The sequence below is a fragment of the Lepisma saccharinum genome, chromosome 4 (genome assembly GCF_977018435.1).
Source record: "Lepisma saccharinum chromosome 4, izLepSacc3.1, whole genome shotgun sequence".
In the NCBI taxonomy this organism is placed as follows: domain Eukaryota; kingdom Metazoa; phylum Arthropoda; class Insecta; order Zygentoma; family Lepismatidae; genus Lepisma; species Lepisma saccharinum.
In genome coordinates, this window is record NC_139232.1 from 35,668,904 (window position 1) to 35,690,338 (window position 21,435).

General features: G+C 36.5%; 2 protein-coding genes across 2 annotated transcripts in view; one reads left to right on the plus strand and one right to left on the minus strand.

Annotated features, from left to right (window-relative positions):
- Window positions 1-21,435, minus strand: part of LOC145986417 (centromere protein S-like) — a 710,010-nt gene that overhangs the window by 365,702 nt on the left and 322,873 nt on the right. The gene's annotated exons all lie outside the window — the stretch shown is intronic.
- Window positions 5,503-5,979, plus strand: LOC145986887 (uncharacterized). Its single transcript, XM_083121356.1, has one exon. It carries the CDS (start codon window positions 5,503-5,505, stop codon window positions 5,977-5,979), a length of 477 nt encoding a protein of 158 aa, XP_082977482.1.

Genomic DNA, 21,435 nt, shown 5'->3' on the forward strand with positions numbered 1-21,435 from the left:
CACCAAAATATTGCTTTTCCTGGATTTCACCAGAACAAGTTAGAAAATCTTTAATTAAGATAAAATCGTCGGCTGTAGGAGTAGATGAAGTTTGCATTCTCATGATCAAAAAAATCCTCCACCACGCCCTTATTCCTATCACGGACATATTTAATTTCTCCTTGCTTTCTGGCACATTTCCGTCACTTTGGAAACTCAACCAGGTATGCCCTATACCTAAAACAAACAAAGAAACCAATGTAAACAATTTTAGACCAATCAGCATCCTCCCAGCTCTATCTAAGGCTCTAGAACATCTTATTAGTGGTCACACCCATCACTTCCTAGCACGAAATAACAAAATAGACCACTTTCAATCTGGATTCCATAGCAACCACAGCACATGCACAGCTCTTGTCAACATAACCAAGGACATGATGTTAGCTATGGACAGTAGACAACTTATAATCCTTGTTCTTCTCGATTTAACCAAAGCCTTCAAAACCATTGACCACGAAATTTTACTCACTGAACTATCATCCCTATTCAGCTTCTCGAACTCTATGGTTAGCTGGTTCCGTACCTATCTACATGGATGTCAACAATGTCATTGACCTACATCAAAGGTCATCTTGGAAAAGCATCCAGTGTGGCATCCGTCAAGGCACCATACTTGACCCCCTTCTGTTTACACTGTATATAAATGACCTTCCGTCTGTGCTTAACCACTGTAGGTATCACATCTATGCTGACGACTTTCAATTATACTTTTTGTTTCCTCCTCAAGAAATATTGTATGCAACCGAATGTGTAAACAATGACCTGAAGAAAATCAACAAGTGGTCGGCTTGCACATCAACACGACCAAAACCCAGTATATGCTCGTAGACTCCCCCAAGATTCTGAACAAAATTGACAAATTAAATCTCCCTAAGCTCATGGTCAATGACATACACTTGCCTCTCTCCACTACAGTTAAAAATCTGGGAATTACGCTCAACCATCATCTTACTGGAGAGAACATGTGACCTCAGTATGTAAAAGAGCTATTGGTGCACTACATTCTCTCTACCGGCTTAAAAACTTCCTCCCTGAATGTATAAAAATCAAATTTGTTCAATCTCTTGTCTTCCCTATAATTGATTATTGCAAGCTAAACGCCTGAAGCAAATCTAGAATGCCTGCATTCGCTTCGTGTTTGACATAAAATATTCTGAACATTTGACGCCGTATTATGTGATGGTAAGTGCCTAAAATTAAGTGATCAACGGATTTACCACAACCTTGTCCTAATGTACAAAGTCCTAGAAATAAAAGATCCAAAATACCTTTCCAGGCGGTTTCAATATCTTTCGGACTTTCACTCCCGTATATCAGATCACATAAAAAAATCTCTGCTATCCATTCCTCTCCACAGATGTAACTTCTATGCCAATTCTTTTACCGTTACTTCTGCAGGACCCTGGAACAGACTGTCCCCCCCAAAATCCAAGCCTTCGAAAGAAAATTAAAAGTACACATGTTAAACATTTTGGACCTAGAATGAATTGCCAGAAAACAATGCATAATACTTTTAGCTAATGAAATTTGCTTTCTCTATAGGTAGTTGTGTGTGTTCATATAGAAACTGTACTGTATTTATTTTTAATTTTACTCTTCAGATATATTTTTAATTGTGTTAGTAAAAAATAATCTACTGTGATTAATAGTTAATGTAGTTTTTGACTCCTCGTATGCAAACTGTATTACTTTTATTTTATTTTAATTTTACTTTTATTACTTATTTTTCTATTGTCACTTTATTTTTCATTTACATTTTTCATTTTTTAATTGATTACAATTAATTGTAAAGAAAAAATTGAACACTATAATTAATGCTTAAGTGGAAAGAGAAGGCATTGATGCCTTAACTTCGCCATGTAAACAAAGTCATAAATAAATAAATAAATGTAACTTTAATAAATTGCAGGTAAAGTCCATGTAAGGAAATAAAGCAACAGCAATGAAGCAAGAGGAAGACAACAATGCTCCAGCTAGAGTATCTTTTATGAAATTAGTAAGTGTAGTAATAAATATGTGTTCTTTTGTTTGAAGTCCTTTTTATGCTTGTACAATTTGCCTCCACTTGAAGTTAAATCCATAACATGTTGATTGCAAGATGACAGTGTTAACCCCTATGCTCTTGGGAAGGCCTTCCCTCTCTCTGTGTGCTTGTAGTGTCTTAAACAATACTGAACTTGGATAATGTTAATATAACTTAGATCATAAATAAAGAGTATATTTTTTGTGCTTTACCACTGAAAACAGATATAAATGTATAATTTATGTAAATTGATTGATTTTGTTTCGATCAAGTGGTGGAAAATTTACTTGAAGTACTTCTTATTTAAGATTGTAATATTCTGACACACATATCAATTTATTTTATTTTATGTAAAAATACGATAAAATACATACAAACGTACATATTTTATATACAAATACAATTCAGGTTCGAATTAGAATGTAACTGAACGTTTGTTAAAATGTTGTTCTTTCAATGTACACTTAACTCGGTAAGTGGAAGTGCGGCAGCAGTTAATTTAATTTTGCTCCTTCTTGTAGTTATCAGCTTAACTGGAATTTGCTCACTAATGTCATGTTATGGCTGCCTCATGGAGATATCGAAGATGCACACTCGTACATTGCGTACATTGTTTCCTAACCACTGAATTGCTACACAAACATTAATGAATAGATTTCAAGCACTAAAAAATGGTAATATAATATTAAAGTTGAAATTTTTCAAACGCTCAATTACAGGGTGGCTACTCTAGGACCATAGTAATATTCAAGTATAATTTCCAGTTTTATTGTTTTTTTTCAGGTTATGTTTATAAATATATATATTTTAAAAATGAAATACATTTTCCCTGATAGTAATTTATTGGAACATTCAATTTGTATTGTTTTAGTTCACTGAATCAAAAACTATTTAATATTTTCTGTTAACATAGTTAAGAATTGACAATCAAGGTCTCACACCTTGAAATGATTAAACTAAAACATAACCCGTGCCGCAACAGCCCATTGAAGGCCCAGCCCAGCCTACAGACTGCCGCACTCCCAACTGATCCTACTCCGAGATGGGAGATCATTCAACCAGTTACAGGGTGACGTGTGGCCAACACGACGAACCTCCCGTCATCGTCATAGGTTTTCATGACCAGGTTACGCTACTCATTCGTAGCTCCCCAATTTAATCATGATGGTGAGTATTTACCAGACTCACACACAGGCTGAAATCTCAGGAGAAAAGCTATTATGTTTCCCCCAGGAGACTTAAACCTGCATGAGGGCCTCCCTGATGGTGCAGTGGTATCGTCGTCGCCTTGTAATCAAGGGGCTCCAGGTTCAATACCTGATGGATGCACATAGTGGTTCAGATCCCACTTTAAACTGTAGGTCCAGTTCCAATTAACATTACTGTGCATTAAGTAGACTTAAAACAATAACACAATCAATCAATCAATCGAACCTGCACGAATCTAGTAGCCGGAGCCCAAAGCATGATGCCTTAGACCGCACAGCTACAGTGGGGGACAAAAGATTAAATTAACTAAAATACTATGTTCTGAAATATTTGACCAATTGTTAGATTATACTCTTCCTGGATGGTGTAACAGTTAATAAATCTGTGATCAGTTCCCAGGATTGTGCATTGCAATACTATACTAATTCTTGATAGCTTTGGTGGTTTAGTCGACCTCCGTGGCAGAGTGGTTATCACAGCATGCTGCAATGCCAGGGGTCCCGGGTTCGAATCGTGGTTTGAATGTGGATGTTTGTGTTTGTCCCAATGAGAATACAGGGAAAATAGAGAAAATTGAGAGAAAACGTGGTATACTGCTGTTTAGGGGTATTACTTTTAATACAAATGTAAAAAAAAAAAAGTAGACAGGCTGTCTGACTACCGTGTTGAAGACCCAGGTTCGAATCTTGGGGTGGGTGATTTAAGGTCGGAATTTTTCCAGTCTTGTCCCTTCATAAAGCAGCTCTGGGACTCACCAACGAGTCCCGGGTGGTAAAGGCAGCCGGAGTTTGGTTGTGATCACATCACCTCCAAAATGGCTGAAATCGAGAATATGTAAGAATGTGCATTGGAATTGGAGTGATGACTGTGAAAGTCAGTACAAAAAGGTCAAAGAAGCACTGCAGTCATCCAAAACTTTAACTCCGTTTGATCCTAGCAAGGATACAGTAAACATATGTGATGCTTCGAGCCATGGACTAGGAGCTCAGATGTGCCATAGAATTAATGGTGAATTGAAAACAATAGAGTGTGCATCTACTACGAGCTCAGATGTGCCATAGAATTAATGGTGAATTGAAAACAATAGAGTGTGCATCTACTACTTTTTCGCAACATGAAATGGCTTATCCTCATCATGAAAAGGAAGCGCTTTCAATTATATTCGCCGTGAAGAGATTTAGAAAATATACAGTACCGACAAAAAGTTTAAGACCACAAGGAAAAATTGTCAAAAATCAGTAGAAATGAATGTATTTCATAATTAATGTACAAGAAATAGATGTAATATTCTGTTTTGCAATGTACAAACATAGGTACATCCACTACATCCAGTTATCCACAGTCCAACCTTGGTGCGTTTTAACCCAGGCCAATCATTTCGTCTTGTTCACACGTCGTAACAATGGCTTTCTAGCAGCTACTCTACCATGCAGCCCTTCTTCACGCAACCTATTCTTCACCGTTGACACAGACACAGGCGTCACTCTGCTCTTATTCAGGGAAGCAGCGATGACTGTGCTGTTAGGTGCCTGTTCGTTTGCTAGTTACTGTAATATATCTGTCGTCAGCTGCAGACGTTACGTGAGCTCTTCCACTACGTGCACGGTCAGCATGACTGTTGGTTTTACGGTATCTGTCCAATGCACAATGAACACCAGTCTTGGAAATATTCAGTTTTCTTGCTATTTCGCGTTCCGAATAACCTTCATTTTTCAGTGCACATATCACAGCACGCTTTTCAACCGAAATCGCCTGTTCCCCACGATCACGGGCCATTTCACACAGCTCCACTTACCTTGCACACCTCACACACAATAATGGGCTCGCAATGTCGCCTGCATGAACAGCAATTGACCCTGAGCCACTGATAAGGATGCACATGAGGCTGGCAACCATACTGACCAGTTTCACGCACACAGCTGCAATGTTGCCAGCTTCAGCAACGTTTTTGTCACTTTCCATTTTGCCAACCACATGCTACACATTCGGGAAAAAAATGGTTTCGCATCTTGCAAGGTTCAAACTAGACTACATTGCATTTGTATCATCATCACATCTTTCTTGGACAGGAACCGTTGGTTCCATACAACACTCCATACTGATTTTTTGTCCGTTTTTCATGGTGGTCTTAAACTTTTTGTCGGTAGTGTATCTATGGAAAACATTTTCAAATATGGACTGATTCACTACCCGCCAAACAATTACTACAATATGGAAAGGCTATACCCATTATGGCTTCATCCAGGATTCAATGTTGGTGCTTGTTCTTGGCTAATTATGAATATGAAATTGTGTACAAGAAGAATGTTGAGGTATCAGATTTATTATCAAGGTTGCCGTTGCAAGGGGAAACAGTTGATTTTGACGGGATTCAGTTTGTAAATGCAATTAAGCTTACGAATCATCTGAAAGATGTCTTCCGAACTTTGCAAGAACAAGATGTGATGTTGAAACAGATCAAAAGGTACGTTATGGAAGGTTGGCCAGAATCTAAGATTAAGGAATCAAATATAGATGCAAGTGAATTTGAAGCGCTGAGAAGAAGAAGAAATGAACTACAATGTGAAGAAAATATATTGCTGTGGAGTGCTAGAGTTATTGTACCTAATTCAATGAGGCAGCAAGTCTTGGAGAAAGCTCATGATAATCACGATGGCATAGTTAAAATGAAGTTACTATTGTGTGAAAGTTATTGGTGGCCCTGGTAGAGACAAATGCGTTGAAGATCACGTAAAATCGTGCAACGTTTGTAATGCTGTAAAACCAGACACCAAAAAGAAAGAATACAATGATTGGAAGGAAGTAACTAAGCCGTGGGAGAGAGCACACATGGATTTCTTCTATTTTCAAGGAAAAGTGTTGCATCTCGTTCTTGACGCATTTACTAAATGGCCAGAATGTGAACTTGTATCTTCTACATCATTCAGGGATGTAAAAGGATTTATGTCGAGACTATAATCAGCCATACACCTTAGTTACGGATAATGGTCCTCCCTTCCAATATGCAGAATTCAAGAAATATTGTGAAGATCAAGGGATTGCTTTGATGCGTTCACCAGCTTATCATCCGGCTAGTAATGGACAAGCTGAGAGACACGTACAAATTATAAAAACTGCTCTGAGATGTAAATTATACAAAACTAGAAGAGATGACAAGCATTTTGATTTAAATAATGCTTTGCTAGATGTGCTACATAGCATCCGAATGGATTATTATTAACACTGTTAATTTGAAATCTCCTGCTGAAATGATGTATGCATTTGAGCCGAAACCGAAAGATGATGTAGATCGGCTGCAGGATATTCCTGATAAAAACAAACGTGAGGATACCAGAGGAGATGTCGAAGTTTGGGTGAAACTTCCAAACCGAGACTCCAGTGGTGCCTCCTATGTTCAAGGTGAAATTGTCCGGAGAGCAAGGACATATACTTGGTATATTAAAGTTGGTAAAGATGTTAAGTTAGTGCATGGAAACCAGATAAAATTGAGGAATGTGAGAGAAAATGATAAAAGAAAACATCATGGAATTCCAGAAAGCTTTTGAGTTAGCTAGACAAATGGAAAACTCGAGTGTGATATGAAGGATTATTACTGTGAAGTGAACTTACAAGGCACAATTATTTTTTAAGTGCAATGCCAATGACAGAAGATTTCATGAAGCGAATAAGGTTTCACGTAAAAATGAGAATGATTCCAAATTTAGCAATCAGCAAAGTAATCTTCATGGTCAAGGTAATAATTCAAAACCATATGAATCAAAGTCCAAAGTGCAAGGGTATTATGAAGGAAGTTACTGTTCGTTCTGTGGGAAGCAAGGCCATAATTATTTGAAATGTTATAAAAGGATTAACATTGAACGTAGAAAATCCACAAATTATGAACTCAATAACAAATTTGTTGCTCATACAACTGAGTTAGAATCCGCACCTAAATCTGAAGCTAACCCAACAAACACAGCTGCCAATCAACATTTATTTATTGCCACTATTTTTACGCATTCTAATGATGCACAAATGAACTTTAATAGTAAAGTTGATAAAGAAGAAATCGTGGATCAGGCATTCAAACTTCAATCATCACAACATGTGATGAACGATTCAGAAAATGATATAAAAGTGTGTACAAGGGAACTAGATTCCAACATTAACCAGCGCACATATTTAATAGAAATTAATGTACATGGTCATGAAGCAAAGTTTGAGATTGACACTGGATCCTATGCATCTGTAGCTAGTAAAGATTTTTATCAAAAGTTTCTGCAAAATGTACAAATGTCTGAACCTAACTGTACATTGAAAGGTGCTGGTAATAATGTGATACCTTTACTGGGAAAAATTAATGTGAATGTTGCATGGAGAAATCAGTTCTATTGTCTAGATTTGTACATAATTAACTAAGACGTTGGATTCAAATTATGATCCCCAAGTTACATTGTGAGTTGACTGAAATTTGTGCAAGGGGAACAACTTGTTCTCCGCAGTTTGATATTATTGCACACAATGTCACAGGAAATAATGCAATGAACTCTGTTCGTAATTTCATGCATATATTAAATAAATGTGACAGTTGTATAAAAAACTAATGATATTCAAGGGATCGTTGATATTCTAAAGGAAGAATTTCATTCTACATTTGATGGCGATTTAAGCTTGCCTATAAAGGATTTTAGAGCTGATAAATTTGGAATCATTCTCAAACCTTATTCGCTTCATGAAATCTTCTGTCATTGCCCTTGCACTTAATATTCATTGTGCCTTGTAAGTTCACTTCACGGTAATGATCCTTCATATCACACTCGAGTTTTTCCATTTGTCTAGCTAACTCCAAAGCTTTTTAGAATTCCATGATGTTTTCTGCTATTATTTTCTTCCTAATAACGTCAGACCTTAAACCGCTCACAAACATGTCAAACAATGCAATAGGTAAAAACTCACCATATCCACATGCTTCACCTATCTTTCGGAGCCTTCTTGTAAAATTTCAACCTTCTCCACCTCCAATTGTGTATATTTTCTTAATTTTAGGCATTGCACTATAAAATTACTACTTGGATTGTAATAAGAAATGAGCCTATCAGAGATTTCCTTGAACGATTTCTTCTCTGGTAGTATTGGAGAGAATAATTCGCGTAACACTTCATAAGGTTTGGGGCCAATTACAGACATGAATCGAGGAACTTTGCTTTCCTCAGTTATGTTGAACACTCGGCAATAATTATCATATCTTTCCAAATAAGAGTTAATGGTTCGTTCATCTGGATCATATTTGTCAAATCCTGGCACATACGACATGATGCCTACAGCAACGATTAAATCCAATTAATCATAGACAAAACTCACCTAAATCTGTACTACGCCGTTAAATATTTTTTTCGTCACCATTTAATACATCTGTTGTGTATTTGGAACACACGCAGATTGCACTCAAGGTGTCGAATAGATTATAAATGATATGCACGTATAATTCAACATTATTTAATTGATCACAAAATTCCATTCAACAAACTATAATGAACTCCATTTATACAAGACAAAACACAATCTCTTTTTACCAACATCTTGACAACTTAAAAGGTCTTATAAACCATACAGACTATTTACACAATAAGCGTCACACATACTACAGTTTGTGTATGTCCCAATGAGAATACAGGGAAAATAGAAAAAATTGAGAGAAAATGTGGTATACTGCTGTTTAGGGGTATTACTTTTAATACAAATGTAAAAAAAAAAGTAGACAGGCTGTCTGACTACTGTGTTGAAGACCCAGGTTCGAATCTTGGGGTGGGTGATTTAAGGTTGGAATTTTTCCAGTCTTGTCCCTTCATAAAGCAGCTCTGGAACTCACCAAGCCTCAAATCAACGAGTCACGGGTGGTAAAGGCAGCCGGAGTTTGGTTGTGATCACATAACCTCCAAAATGGCTGAAATATGTGGGGCCCTACCCTGATATCCCATAAATGTGCCTTCATGGTACAGTGCTATATGCACAGGGAACTTTACCTTAACCTACTATGCAACACACGATAGCTGCACACTCACTTTTAAATCTGCTTCAATACAGTTTGTTCACAGTTGTTTTCCCATTATTTTTGTTGATGTTTCAAGCTTAAATATCTCCTCCGTGTATTAACCATGACAAAATTATAAGGCTGACATATTTAATTGTCATGGCTGATTTCATCCAAATGGAATACCGTATCCATCCTCCAAAATATCTGGTTGCTATGAAAATAACAGTTCCCATGGACAAAACATTAGTGACTCCAATTTGGCCCCCAACATACATATGCACTATACACAGTGTGGCAATTTGAAATCGAGACTGATTTCTTTTCTCGGTAGGTGGTGCCACTGTGCAAGCATTCTGTGGTGCGAACAAGTAACGGGTATCTCACGAACAATCGACGCAGAGCTTGTTGACCTTGAGCGACATTGTCGCTTGTGGTGCTGTTGAATGTGAGCATGCGTTGTGATTTTAACATGGAACAAAGAGCAAACATCAAGTTGTGTGTGCTCTTGTGTAAAACTGCTGCGGAAATGTTTCACATATTGTAGCAAGTCTATAGGGACAATTGTTTATCCTGTACGTGTGTATTTGAATGGCTCAGGCTTTTCAGTGAAAGCCGGGAGCCAATTGAACACAACACAACGAGCATCCGGGTGTAGCAGGGATGGTGAGAACACCAAAATTGGTTGAGAAAGTGAGGACAATCATTACTGAAGACTGAAATTTCAGACAGACTGTTACTGCTGAATTTTATCTTGAGGTACTGAAATGTTTGATGCAAAGGATAACACGTGTGAGGCCAGAGTATCGGAATGATGGCAGCTGGCATCTGCTTCATGACAGTGCCCCAAGTGACAAGACTGTGATTACGAAGAACTTTTTGGCCCTAAATCGACTATGTGTGCTATCACACCCTGCCTACTCACCAGATCTGGCTCCTTGTAATTTTTATTTTTTTTATTTCTAAAACCAAAATCTGCACTGAAAGGTTCCTACTTTTATGATGTACCAACAATCAAGAAGGCTACGACATAGATTTTAAACAGTGTTACACAAAACAAATTCCAGCAATCCTTCCATGCACTGGTAGGCATTGCACTACGATGTGTGGATGCAGGAGGGTCCTACTTTGAATCATCCAAAGTAAGTAACTTTCTATGAAGACTTGTATATTTTTTAAAGCACCAGTCTTGATTTCAAATTGCCACACTGTGTATTTTTTAAAAAATCATTGTCAAGTCATAGCTTAAGAAATGCCCTAAAATATTTAAGTCTCATTTCTTAGAGTCCAAAAATGTAGTTTAGGCAGATATTTGAAAGTGTCATCAGAATTTGGAGCTACCTCCTCAGAATATGAAATATCGATTTTTCATCCACCATCTTGAAATGCTTTCAACAAATGCAAATGCAAAATAAAATAATTCTAGTTACGACATGAATTTCAGCTTAAAAACTCTTAAATTTTGCTACATATATCGTGGTCTCAAAATTAGTGAGATTCTGCCTCCCTTCCTAAACCACACACTATATTACAGAGTTTTTAGTAAAAACTTGAAGCTCAAGTAATGTCATTCATAACTTAAAGCTCTCGCAAGGCATGTTAAATCAGTCTGTCATCCACTATCTGTAAACATGGTTACAATTTTTTCTCAAATACAATATGACACCAATTCTTTAAGTTATCTTGTAAGTCTAAAAATTGCAACTCAAAATGTATGTTTGCAATTTTACCACCACTTCTCTCCTAAACTATGAAATATAATTTTAAAAGTTTTGCTGCAAAATTGCGGACCGACAAATTATCTACAATGACTGAGTTTAGTTCCTTATACTCTGAAAATGCATTGTAGACAGTATTGGAGAAAAAGAGAGCATGGTATAGAGTGTGTGTGCAACATGAGGAAAATCAGTTTTCATTCACAATCTTGAAATACATTGTCCAATTTCACTCAAATGTAATACCATTTCAGTCTGTCAAGTTTTCTAGCTGCATAAACATGTGATCATGGTCACTAAATAGATGACTTGTCTTTCTTTGCCCATCCACCTCCTAAATCGTCCATTATGTTTCGATAATTTTATTGTCTATTTACAGTGCAAATAATGTCACAATACTCCTGAAAGTTTTATGCACGAAGCTCGAAATTGTAGCCTATAAAAAGGTTTGAAAATGTCAAAAATGGTCAAAATATGAAAGTATAGGTATACATTGTATTTACTTGAGTAAAAGTTGACTGTCGCAGGTGAAACTATGTGGTTTGCCCACATACGGAAGTGACTGATATCTAAAGTGGTACCACATTTCAAAATTACATGCTTTGTTTGTTTAATGTTTTATCAAAATATGTCACACCCTTTTGATTTTTTATTTCTTGGATATATGTTCGTATTATTTCTGTTAAAGTCTATTTCTAGCATGATTTGAGAAAAATATCCTGAAAAAACCCACTGTGACTTGTACCACATTAATTATTTTGAGTATTATAAGCTTGTTTTACAAGTTTTCTCAAATCGTTGACAATTCACGAACCTCACAATTATTTGAAGCAATAATTTACAACATTTTCTGGAAAAACCCACATTTCGAGTGGGTTTTTTCGAGGTGGGTTTTTCTGAAAAAACCTGCATGGGGAAAACTGGGCTGGGCCAACCCTGTTTACATTAGCATGTATAACTTTCATGCACGATATATGTTCCACATATATACAACATGGAGCGACATGGACACTAAATTGTGTACGTATTCCAAGTTTCCTTAATACATATTATATTATTTAAATACATTACACAACCAATTCATCCATCTCACAATAAAGTAACAGCAAAAATTACATAAATTGTCTCTCAAATGTACATACTCCTTTTCCTCAAAACAATTGTTCATGCATTTAAAACAAACCTAGTCAACACACTAACGTTGCCACAACATTGTATGTATGTTGTATTTATGATGAATGTTGTATGTAGGGGAACAACGTTGTGATAACGTTGCATCAACGTTACAAAAAAAAAACATTCCACTGAATACGCTTTAGTTTGGATGGTCACCACCATGAGCGCCACAAGCGTCAGATCGGAGTGTTTTGTTTAATCTGAATTTGTGTGTGCACTGACCACCAAACCTTATATTTCCTACAGCGTACACTAATGGCAGTGCGACTCAAATGCAAAACAAACATAAGTTTTAGTAACACAAATAAGAATAACTGCGATTGTAATTAGTGAAAAAATATGTTTTATTATCCTTCGAAATATGTGTGAATATTGAAGTTGTAAGGAAGATCAGAAAATGAAATGTGGTGAATACAAGTGAAACTCCCATGATAAATATTTTTATCCCAGACTATATAATGAGGAGCTAAGTACTGCAAAAATAAACTGATTACCAGGGTGTAGTTAGAGATTGGTTAATTCATCAAACCCTCCAGACTAACAATTGCCTATTTTGGTGGAAGGAAAAGTTTATATGATATAAAAAGAGAAACTGTGACGTTACAAACATAAGTTTGTCCTGTTACGCATATGTATTATATACAAAAATGCCTTGGCAAGATTGCTAATAGCTTACCATGCGAAATAACCATATTCTAAATATGCGTTGTTGTTATATTCGTAAATTACACAGGCAGCAAGGTAATGTTAACCCCTTACATACCTAACGTTGCTACATAGCCTAATGTTCAGTATATGTTGCCACAATGTTGTCAACCTACGTTGCAGCAACGTTGAAATAAATGACCCTTAAACGTTGACACAACGTTTTCACAATGTTGTATCAATATACATTCATTCAACATTGTAACAATGTTAGGTATGTTAGGGACTAACATTGCCAGAACGTTGTAACATTACCTTGTTGACTGGGAAATCAATTAAGACAAGTGTTATTTCTCTGTCTGATAATTTACAATACAATGCATTATGGAGAACAATGCCCCAATATTAATTTAATCGGGTGCAAATAATCTTTTACAACTTTTGTGTCTCCCGATTATGTAGTGGTAACATCGTCGCCTTGTGAACAAGGGGTCCTGGGTTTGATACCCGGTGGAGGGATATGGCACAGTGGTTCCTATGGTTATAAACTTGATAAGACCAAGAAAAGGAGGAATTGCGAGAGAAGCGAGCAAGAAAATATTACGAAAATAATTTTTATTTGCATAAAATGTGAAGTTGTGGGCGGGAATTGTCCCCTGGAGGGCCATCAATGTTTGTCCCCCTTGACCCTCTAGAACTCATTTCCGTCCAAGAGCAATGGCCCCTGGCCCCCCTGTGTTTACGCCACTGTTTACAATTTGACATAATCAGACTCGAAATACATCTAAAAACACAAGTCACAGATGTTACAAGATGTACAAATCTACAAAATATTGTTAATTGTCAAACTCAATTTTACCTAATCAACCTCAAGACACCTTGCAATAATCTTTCATCTTTCAGATTGTTCTAGAAAGGACAGGAACAAAGTAAACGGATTGAGAGATTTGTTTTATTTTTCACACAGCTTTTGTTGCCTTCCTAGATGAAAATGAACTTTGAAAAACTTGCCTCAGGGCATTTATAAATACATGAATAATTTGAATATGATTTGGTTTAATAAAAGTTGTAATTTTTCATGTCTACGGAGAAAAATTCAAGTAGAATTCACGCATAACTTTCACAGCCAATAATTCGTGCACAATTCCTGGAATTCAAGGAATTCCCGGTGAATAGCCACCCTTAATTACACAGCACAAATAATTTTGTGAATACGATTTATCTGTTCCTCAAGAGACAGGATTTATTACTCACCATCCCCTCCCTCACCAATAGCAAAGAGTTTAATTTGGTTTGTTCTGCCATGGCACCAAACAATTTTGTGGCATGGAAAATGTTAATTTGTTTTAGGAATTTTAGAACCATATTTATTTTGCATTTCAAAGTCTGCAGTCATTTTAACTTTTATGATCATATTTACATATTGTGAAGTTTATTCAGAGGTGCAACCACACATTTTTGTCTGCCGGGGGGGGGGGGGGGAGGGATGGGGGCAAGTGCCAGGATAAAGGTACCAATAATAATAACTTTAATAGTAATAATGTTTGTTATTATTATTTTTATTGTTATTACTGATTTGCTTTATTTTACTTTGCTTTTTGTGCCACTTTTGGCTAATTTGCAAAGATGGTGATGAATGATGATGAAATTGATGAATGGACACTCACAAACATCTATGCCCAAGCCGGGATTGTGATGAACATCATCATTATTATTATTATTATTATTAGTAGTAGTAGTAGTAGTAGTAGTAGTACCAGCAGCATTATCAAAACCGTTATAACCCTCGTAAATTATGCAAAAAGGGGGTACAAGTTGGTGATAAAGCATTTGTGTTCAAACAAACGATTTGAATTATTTTTCAACATGCTCAATTTGACATTAATAATGGAAAACAAGCACACAAACTATTTTTGAAAGACAGAAAATGCTTGATACATGCATTCCAAATATTATTCTTTTTTTTTTCATTAACATGTATAACTTTCATGTACGATATATGTTTCACTCATATGCAACATGGAGTGACGTGGACACTAAATTGTGTGCGTATTGAAAGTTTCTTTAATACATATTATATACAACATATATTATTTAAATACATTACGCAATCAAAATCATCCATCTTACAATAAAATAACAGCAAAAATTACATAAATTGTCTCTCAAATGTGCACGCTCCCTTTCCTCAAAACAATTATTCATGCATTTAAAATAAAATCAATTAAGACAAGCCTTATTTCTCTGTCTGGTAATTTTCAATGCATTACACAGAACAATGATATATTACAAGCGAAGCAATCAAGAACATTTTTGGATCCATTTTTTTTTGCAGGCTGAAATCAATATTGATTTAATAGGGTGCAAATAATTTAACGGGACGCCAATGCATTCTCTCTTTTACAATTTTTGCCTCCCCAATGGTGTAGTGGTAACATCATTGCCTTGTGATCAAGGGGTCCTGTGTTCAATACTTGGTGGAGGCACATGGCACAGTAGTTCAGATCCCACTTTAAACTGTAGGTCCAGTCCCGATTAGCCTTTCTGTTAATTTTACAATTTATTTTTATTTAGATCGTTCGGTGCCCAGGGCTGACTCCCACCGTCCTCTAGCTACGGTTGTGAACTTGATAAGACTAAGAAAAGCAGGCATTGCAAGCAAGAACATTTTATGAAAAGTATTTTTATTTGTATAAAACTTGAAGTTGTGGGTGGTAATTGCCCCCTGCAGGTGCACTTGGCTGTGAATATTTGTCCCCCCTAGAACTCATCCCGTCCAAGGTTGGGGAGGAGCAATGGCCCCCTGCCCCCTGTGGTCGTGCCACTCAGTTTATTGGCATCATTCTTAGAAATTCTTGTCTGTCCGAATAATTCTATGTGCATTTGGAGCCATTCCTATAGGCAATTTGTATCCTTATCTTCAGGATATTGGTACATGAACAATTGTCACAGACACTTCTAGGTTGGAACAATCCCACTGAGTTTCAATATATTTTTTACATAAATGTGGCTTTAACTGTAATACATGCATGCATCATTGTAATTTACTATGTTGTTGAAAACATTACATACAGCACTGAAACACATTCTATTTCAAAATGTCTCTTTCTGTTTCAGTTTAGATTTTCCACACATCTAGAGAAATTATTCATTATTGTAGGCTCTGCAGCAGCTATAGTTGTTGGTTTGACTTTACCACCATTCTTGATTATGTTTAGTAAACTAATCGATGCTTTTGTGAACTACCAGCTTCAAAATATAAGTAAGTATACTTATGAGGATTTTAAACACACTATATATATACGTATATATAGGGTTTTCCAATAAGAATGATATGATTTTGAAATGAATTGGCAACTATGATTCAAATGTTATAACTGTCACTAGTGTTTAGTATACTGTGACAATTCATCATGGCTAAATACACGCTTCAAGAACGTTTGGTCATTATCAAAAAAAATTATGAAAATAGACGTTCTATTGAACTTGAAACGGATCATAATTTTGGGCAAAAAATTGTCTTCTCAGATGAAGCTCATTTCTGGTTAAGTGGATATTAAAAAACAAAATTGTCTTTTTTGGTGTGAAAACAATCCACAAGAGATTCACGAGAAGCCCTTGCATCCGCAAAAGGTCACTGTATGGTGTGGTTTATGTCATGGTGGCATAATCGGACCATTTTTCTTTTCAAAACGAGGTAGGAGATGCAGTTACAGTTACTGGTGTGCAGTACCAATTGATGTTAACAGATTTTTTGTGGCCAAATTTAGATGAAATTGATTTGGAGGACATGGGGTTCCAACAAGACGGTGACTCATGTCACACTGCTAATCCCACTATCGATGTATTGCAAGAACAGTTTGGTGAAAGGATAATTTCAAGAAATGCAACTGTTAGTTGGCCTCCAAGAAGTTGTGATTTAACTCCTTTAGATTGCTTTTTGTGGGGTTATTTGAAACAGACCACAAACCCTTGATGCATTAAGATTGAACATCGAACGCTGCATTCGTGACATTAGGCTCGAGTTATTGCACAAAGTCATCGAAAATTGGGTTCGTCAAATTCACTCGTGTGCATGAAGTCGAGGTGGACACTTAAATGACGTGTTATTCAAAACATAATGTAATAAACTATGCTTCAAAATAATATAAAAAGTTTGGTTGTATCTGCAATAGTTTTTTTTTATTTTATTTCATTGTAAAATCATATCATTCTTATTGGAAAACCCAATATATATAAAACATGCCTTAAGATGCATGATATGTTAATTAAATCACCAATGTGCATTGTGAAAGAGTTATAAGTACGTATGTTTCACTTTATTGTACAGTCTGTTAAACTTGAATTCACAGTTTGTATACTGTGTTTATAGTTTCTTTCAGCCAAAATTTTCAAAAATTTCAAGTGAAATATTTCTCTCTCTTTACCAATGGCACCATTTATGCTGTTTATTCTGTATCAACAAAATGTGAAATATATATATATATCTATTTGTATATCTTCAAAATACAAAAATTAATCCAATATCATTATAATCAGGTCATTTAAAAAAATACATTATATGAAGCCATTCACATACTTTCCACATGTTGTTGTTTTTCATGTGTATCACATATAATTGGCAAAATAATTTGTGATGTGGATGACAATGTATTTTAAATAATTGTTCTATCATCATTAATTACGAGGACATTTCCAAGAAGAGTATTTCTTTCATTTGATATATTTTTTGTCTTAGAGTTGCTGTGTTGCTGTTGTCAATTATTCCAATAATGATGTCACTCTAGTAGATATCATAAATGAATTATGTAAGACTCTCAATGAATCAATTACAAGAATGTAGAAATAATAAAAAAAATATATCAAATCTACGTATTTATTGCAATAGGTAATAATGTAAATAAATTAAATAATTTCAAATTCATAACTATATTTTTAAACCTCATGGTAGGGATGGTTTTATGTCATTTTCTTAAACCTCAAATGCTATCAAATAAAAGTATTTTGATTGTTTCAGAACCAAAAATTCAACAATGACCTCAGAGGAATTCATGCATGAAATCAGCAAATTTGGAATTGCATGTACTTTTATTGGTTTGTCAATATTTCTTCTGGATTATATATTTGTTGCTTGTTTGAATTATGCTGCAGAAAGTCAGGTAAAACCAGGATTCAGTTTCTGAGAGAAATCTTTTTAAATCATACACACAGGTTGTCATTTTCAAACTATTCAGGACATGGATTATCATGTATGTTTCACTGATACTGAGAGTGTACCAAACAGTGGCAAACATTTAGTGAGGAACTAGATTGATGTCCACAATCAGTGAATAAATGCTTAAGTCAATACTTAGAAAAGCAGAGCTGGACATGCGGAAATTATTTCAAAAAGTGAAATGAACTAATGGAACTAACGGACTAGTTTTTAGATTTACTATTAACTGTGACATTGAGGATTCAAGTAGTATGAAAAATATACAAAAACTTTCATTTTGCAAGCCAACTTTCTGATATAATTTATTTTGTTGAAAAATTTCATTATACAGGGTGTTTCTAAAGTTTGTTTCCAATGATTAGGAGATGATTCTACAAGTCAAAATAAACACAGAAGTTTATGTGACGAAATGCCGAAAAGTGTGAAAATTATGTTTACAAGGAAATAGGGGCACAACGGCCAATTATAAGAATGTGGTGAAGGGCGTTCCACAAAGAAATGTGGCATGCTCTATTCAAAAAAGCACATGGCAGATGTGTGAAGTTGATGCGCAAGTAATTCCGCAAAGGAAGCGAATGGGTCTGTTGAAGGCATGGGGGTAGGGAAGGGTTTAGGTAGATGTGTTATCCATGGAAAGTGATATGTGGAGACTGACATCCAAGAAGAATGCGAATATCCATAGTGGACATCACCATTACGTAGGAAAACAAAGATGGTGGTGGTGCTGCGCTAGGTTCACTGTGTGGAGAGTGGAGGTGCCAAGGGAATCATATCAGACGATTTTCAAACTGTTTGCCATTAACTTCCACACAGAGATGACAACACCGAATCAACGATTGTCTTGTGCGAGCAAACAACCCCACAGTGTCTGCTATTGTCGCTGCGGCGACATTAATGTGTGCAACGAGATCCTCGGCTGACATGACAGATGTTTCATAACCGAGGCGTTTCATCTCTCCCCATAGAAAGAAGTTCAGGGAAGTGATGTCCAGCGATCTTGCTGGCCATCCGCTACCAATACACCGATTCTGTAACAAGCCATTGAGGAAGTGACGCACATTTTGGTTGAAATGTGGTGGTGCACCAACGTGTTGGAACCATAGTCCTTGCCTCAGTGCCAAGGGCACATCCTCCAACAGTTCAGGCAAAACATCATGAAGAAATGCATGATATGTGCCACCACACAGGCTGAGAGGGAAAATGTATGGCCCTGTGCTGATGGTGTGCCACGAGAATTGCATGTGTATTTGCAAAATCCCAAACGTGACTGTTTTTACTATTGAACATGCCCATTTTGGTGAACGTTTCTTCATTGGTCCACAACACACTGTTCGCAAAATTCAGGATAGTTGTTTCCATCTGATGCAAAAAACTATTGGCAAAACACCACACGTGGGCCAAAGTCCAGAGGTAAAAGGTCTTGTACCTTTTGGAGTTTGAAAGGGTACATCCCTTCTTCGGACAGAACGCGCCACACATTAACATGGGATGTGTTGTGACTGGTGTCAGGACGATCCCTGACAGTATTTAACACCACATTCACAAACTGATCTGTGCGCACACTACGTGGTCTTCCAATTTCTCGACGGGGTGGTAGCACTGATCCTGTTTCCCAAAGTCGAGCATGCACTCTTTGAAAGACGGTGTGAGATGGCAGCCTCCTATTTGGAAAACGTTCCCCATACAAATGCCGTGCTGCATGGCTATTACTTCCTGTCTCGCCATAAATGAGATGCATGTCTGCCAGCTCCTTTTCGGTGTATGCAGCCATCCCCATTGTTGGATATCTGCCAACCCGTAGACGACGAACACAACTGTACACAATGGACCGTGCCTATTGATAACACCTAGCAGTGCCTATTGCAAGGTTTGCCCAATTCGCCAAGTTCACGTCCTTCCACTTGTACGTATTCAACCTCAAATGTGTGATGGTAACCTGATGCGTGGTGATGCTGATATCGCTGTACGTGAAGCAAGAATGAGCAACCGGTGATTTTCTTGCTGGAAGATAACTACTGTGTTAGCGCCCAAAGCAGGAAACGCCAAAGTCAAGGTCACGCTTCGGCCTTTCTGCATGTGGGTATGTACAAATATCGACAACAGAACATTGCGACCAAAAACATCGCCCGGGTCACCCATGCTAAACACTCCATAAAACCCTTCCCTACCCCCTTGACTTCAACAGACCCATTCACTTCCTTTGGGGAATCCCTTGCACATCAACTTCACACATCTGCCATGTGCTTTTTTGAATCGAGCATGCTGCATTTCTTTGTAGAACGCCCTTCGCCATGGTCATATGGTTGGCCCTTGTGCTACTATTTCCTTGTAAACATAATTTTTGCATTTTTTCCCCCACTTTAATAAATCTGAATGGGTGCTGTTTTTGGCATTTCGTCACATGAACTTCTGTGTTTATTTTCACTTGTAGAATGACCTCCTACGTGTTGGAAACAAACTTTAGAAACACCCTGTATAAAAGAATATAATTTAATATTGCGTTTAGTAAGCTTACATATTTCTTGGATATGAAACACTGTACGATATTCCTAAAATTAATTAGGATATAAATTTTACACAATAAAAAAAATATGTACCGGAAAACTGAACCTTCAAAATTAACAGGCATGAACCACCATGAACATGCCAGTTTGAAAATGGCAACAATTTATAGGCTATTTACATGCAGGGAGATGGGTCCAATGTGTTTTAAATCCAGTCTATGAGTACCAGGTCGATCACGAATGAAGCAGCAAAATGGGTCCCTGCTGGGAAATAAACAGGGACAGTAATATTGTAAAAGGCTAATATAAAAGACAATAACAATGTACACAAGATTTAAAGAAAATTTTTACCAAACATTTGTTTTTTGACATGGGCTAAAATTTCTGAATAGATATTCAGATAACAGTGAGTCTCTAATATTGAAAAAAAAAAGTCCAATATTACATAAGTAAAAAAGAGAAACAAAAAATTTCACAGCCAGTTCAAAAAAAAAATATGGAATATTTTATATGTTAACAATAATTGACAAATTTACTGTACAAGTTTACAGCTAAACATTAAACAAACATCAATATAAATACAACAGAAATCAATATAAATTGCTTGTAAAGATTTTTTTCTTATAAAAATGATGTAGAGTTTGCTTTTTTTTTAGTTCCATTGCTTTTGCTATAGAGCTGCGGTGGTAGAGTCAGAAGGACTGCCAAGTGGGAGACCCAGGGTGGGTGATCTAAGGTTGAAATTTTTCCTGCCTTGTCCCTGCATAATCCAGCCTCAAATCAATGGGTATCTGGAGGGTAAAGGCAGCCAGAGCCAGAGCACCTCCAAAATAACAAGATCGAGAATGTGTGGGGGCCTATCCCCACAACCCCTAAATGTGCCTTCATGACACGGTGCT

Coding starts and splice junctions, on each gene's coding strand:
- LOC145986887 (XM_083121356.1), top strand. CDS start 5,503: ATGGCTTCATCCAGGATTCAATGTTGGTGCTTGTTCTTGGCTAATTAT.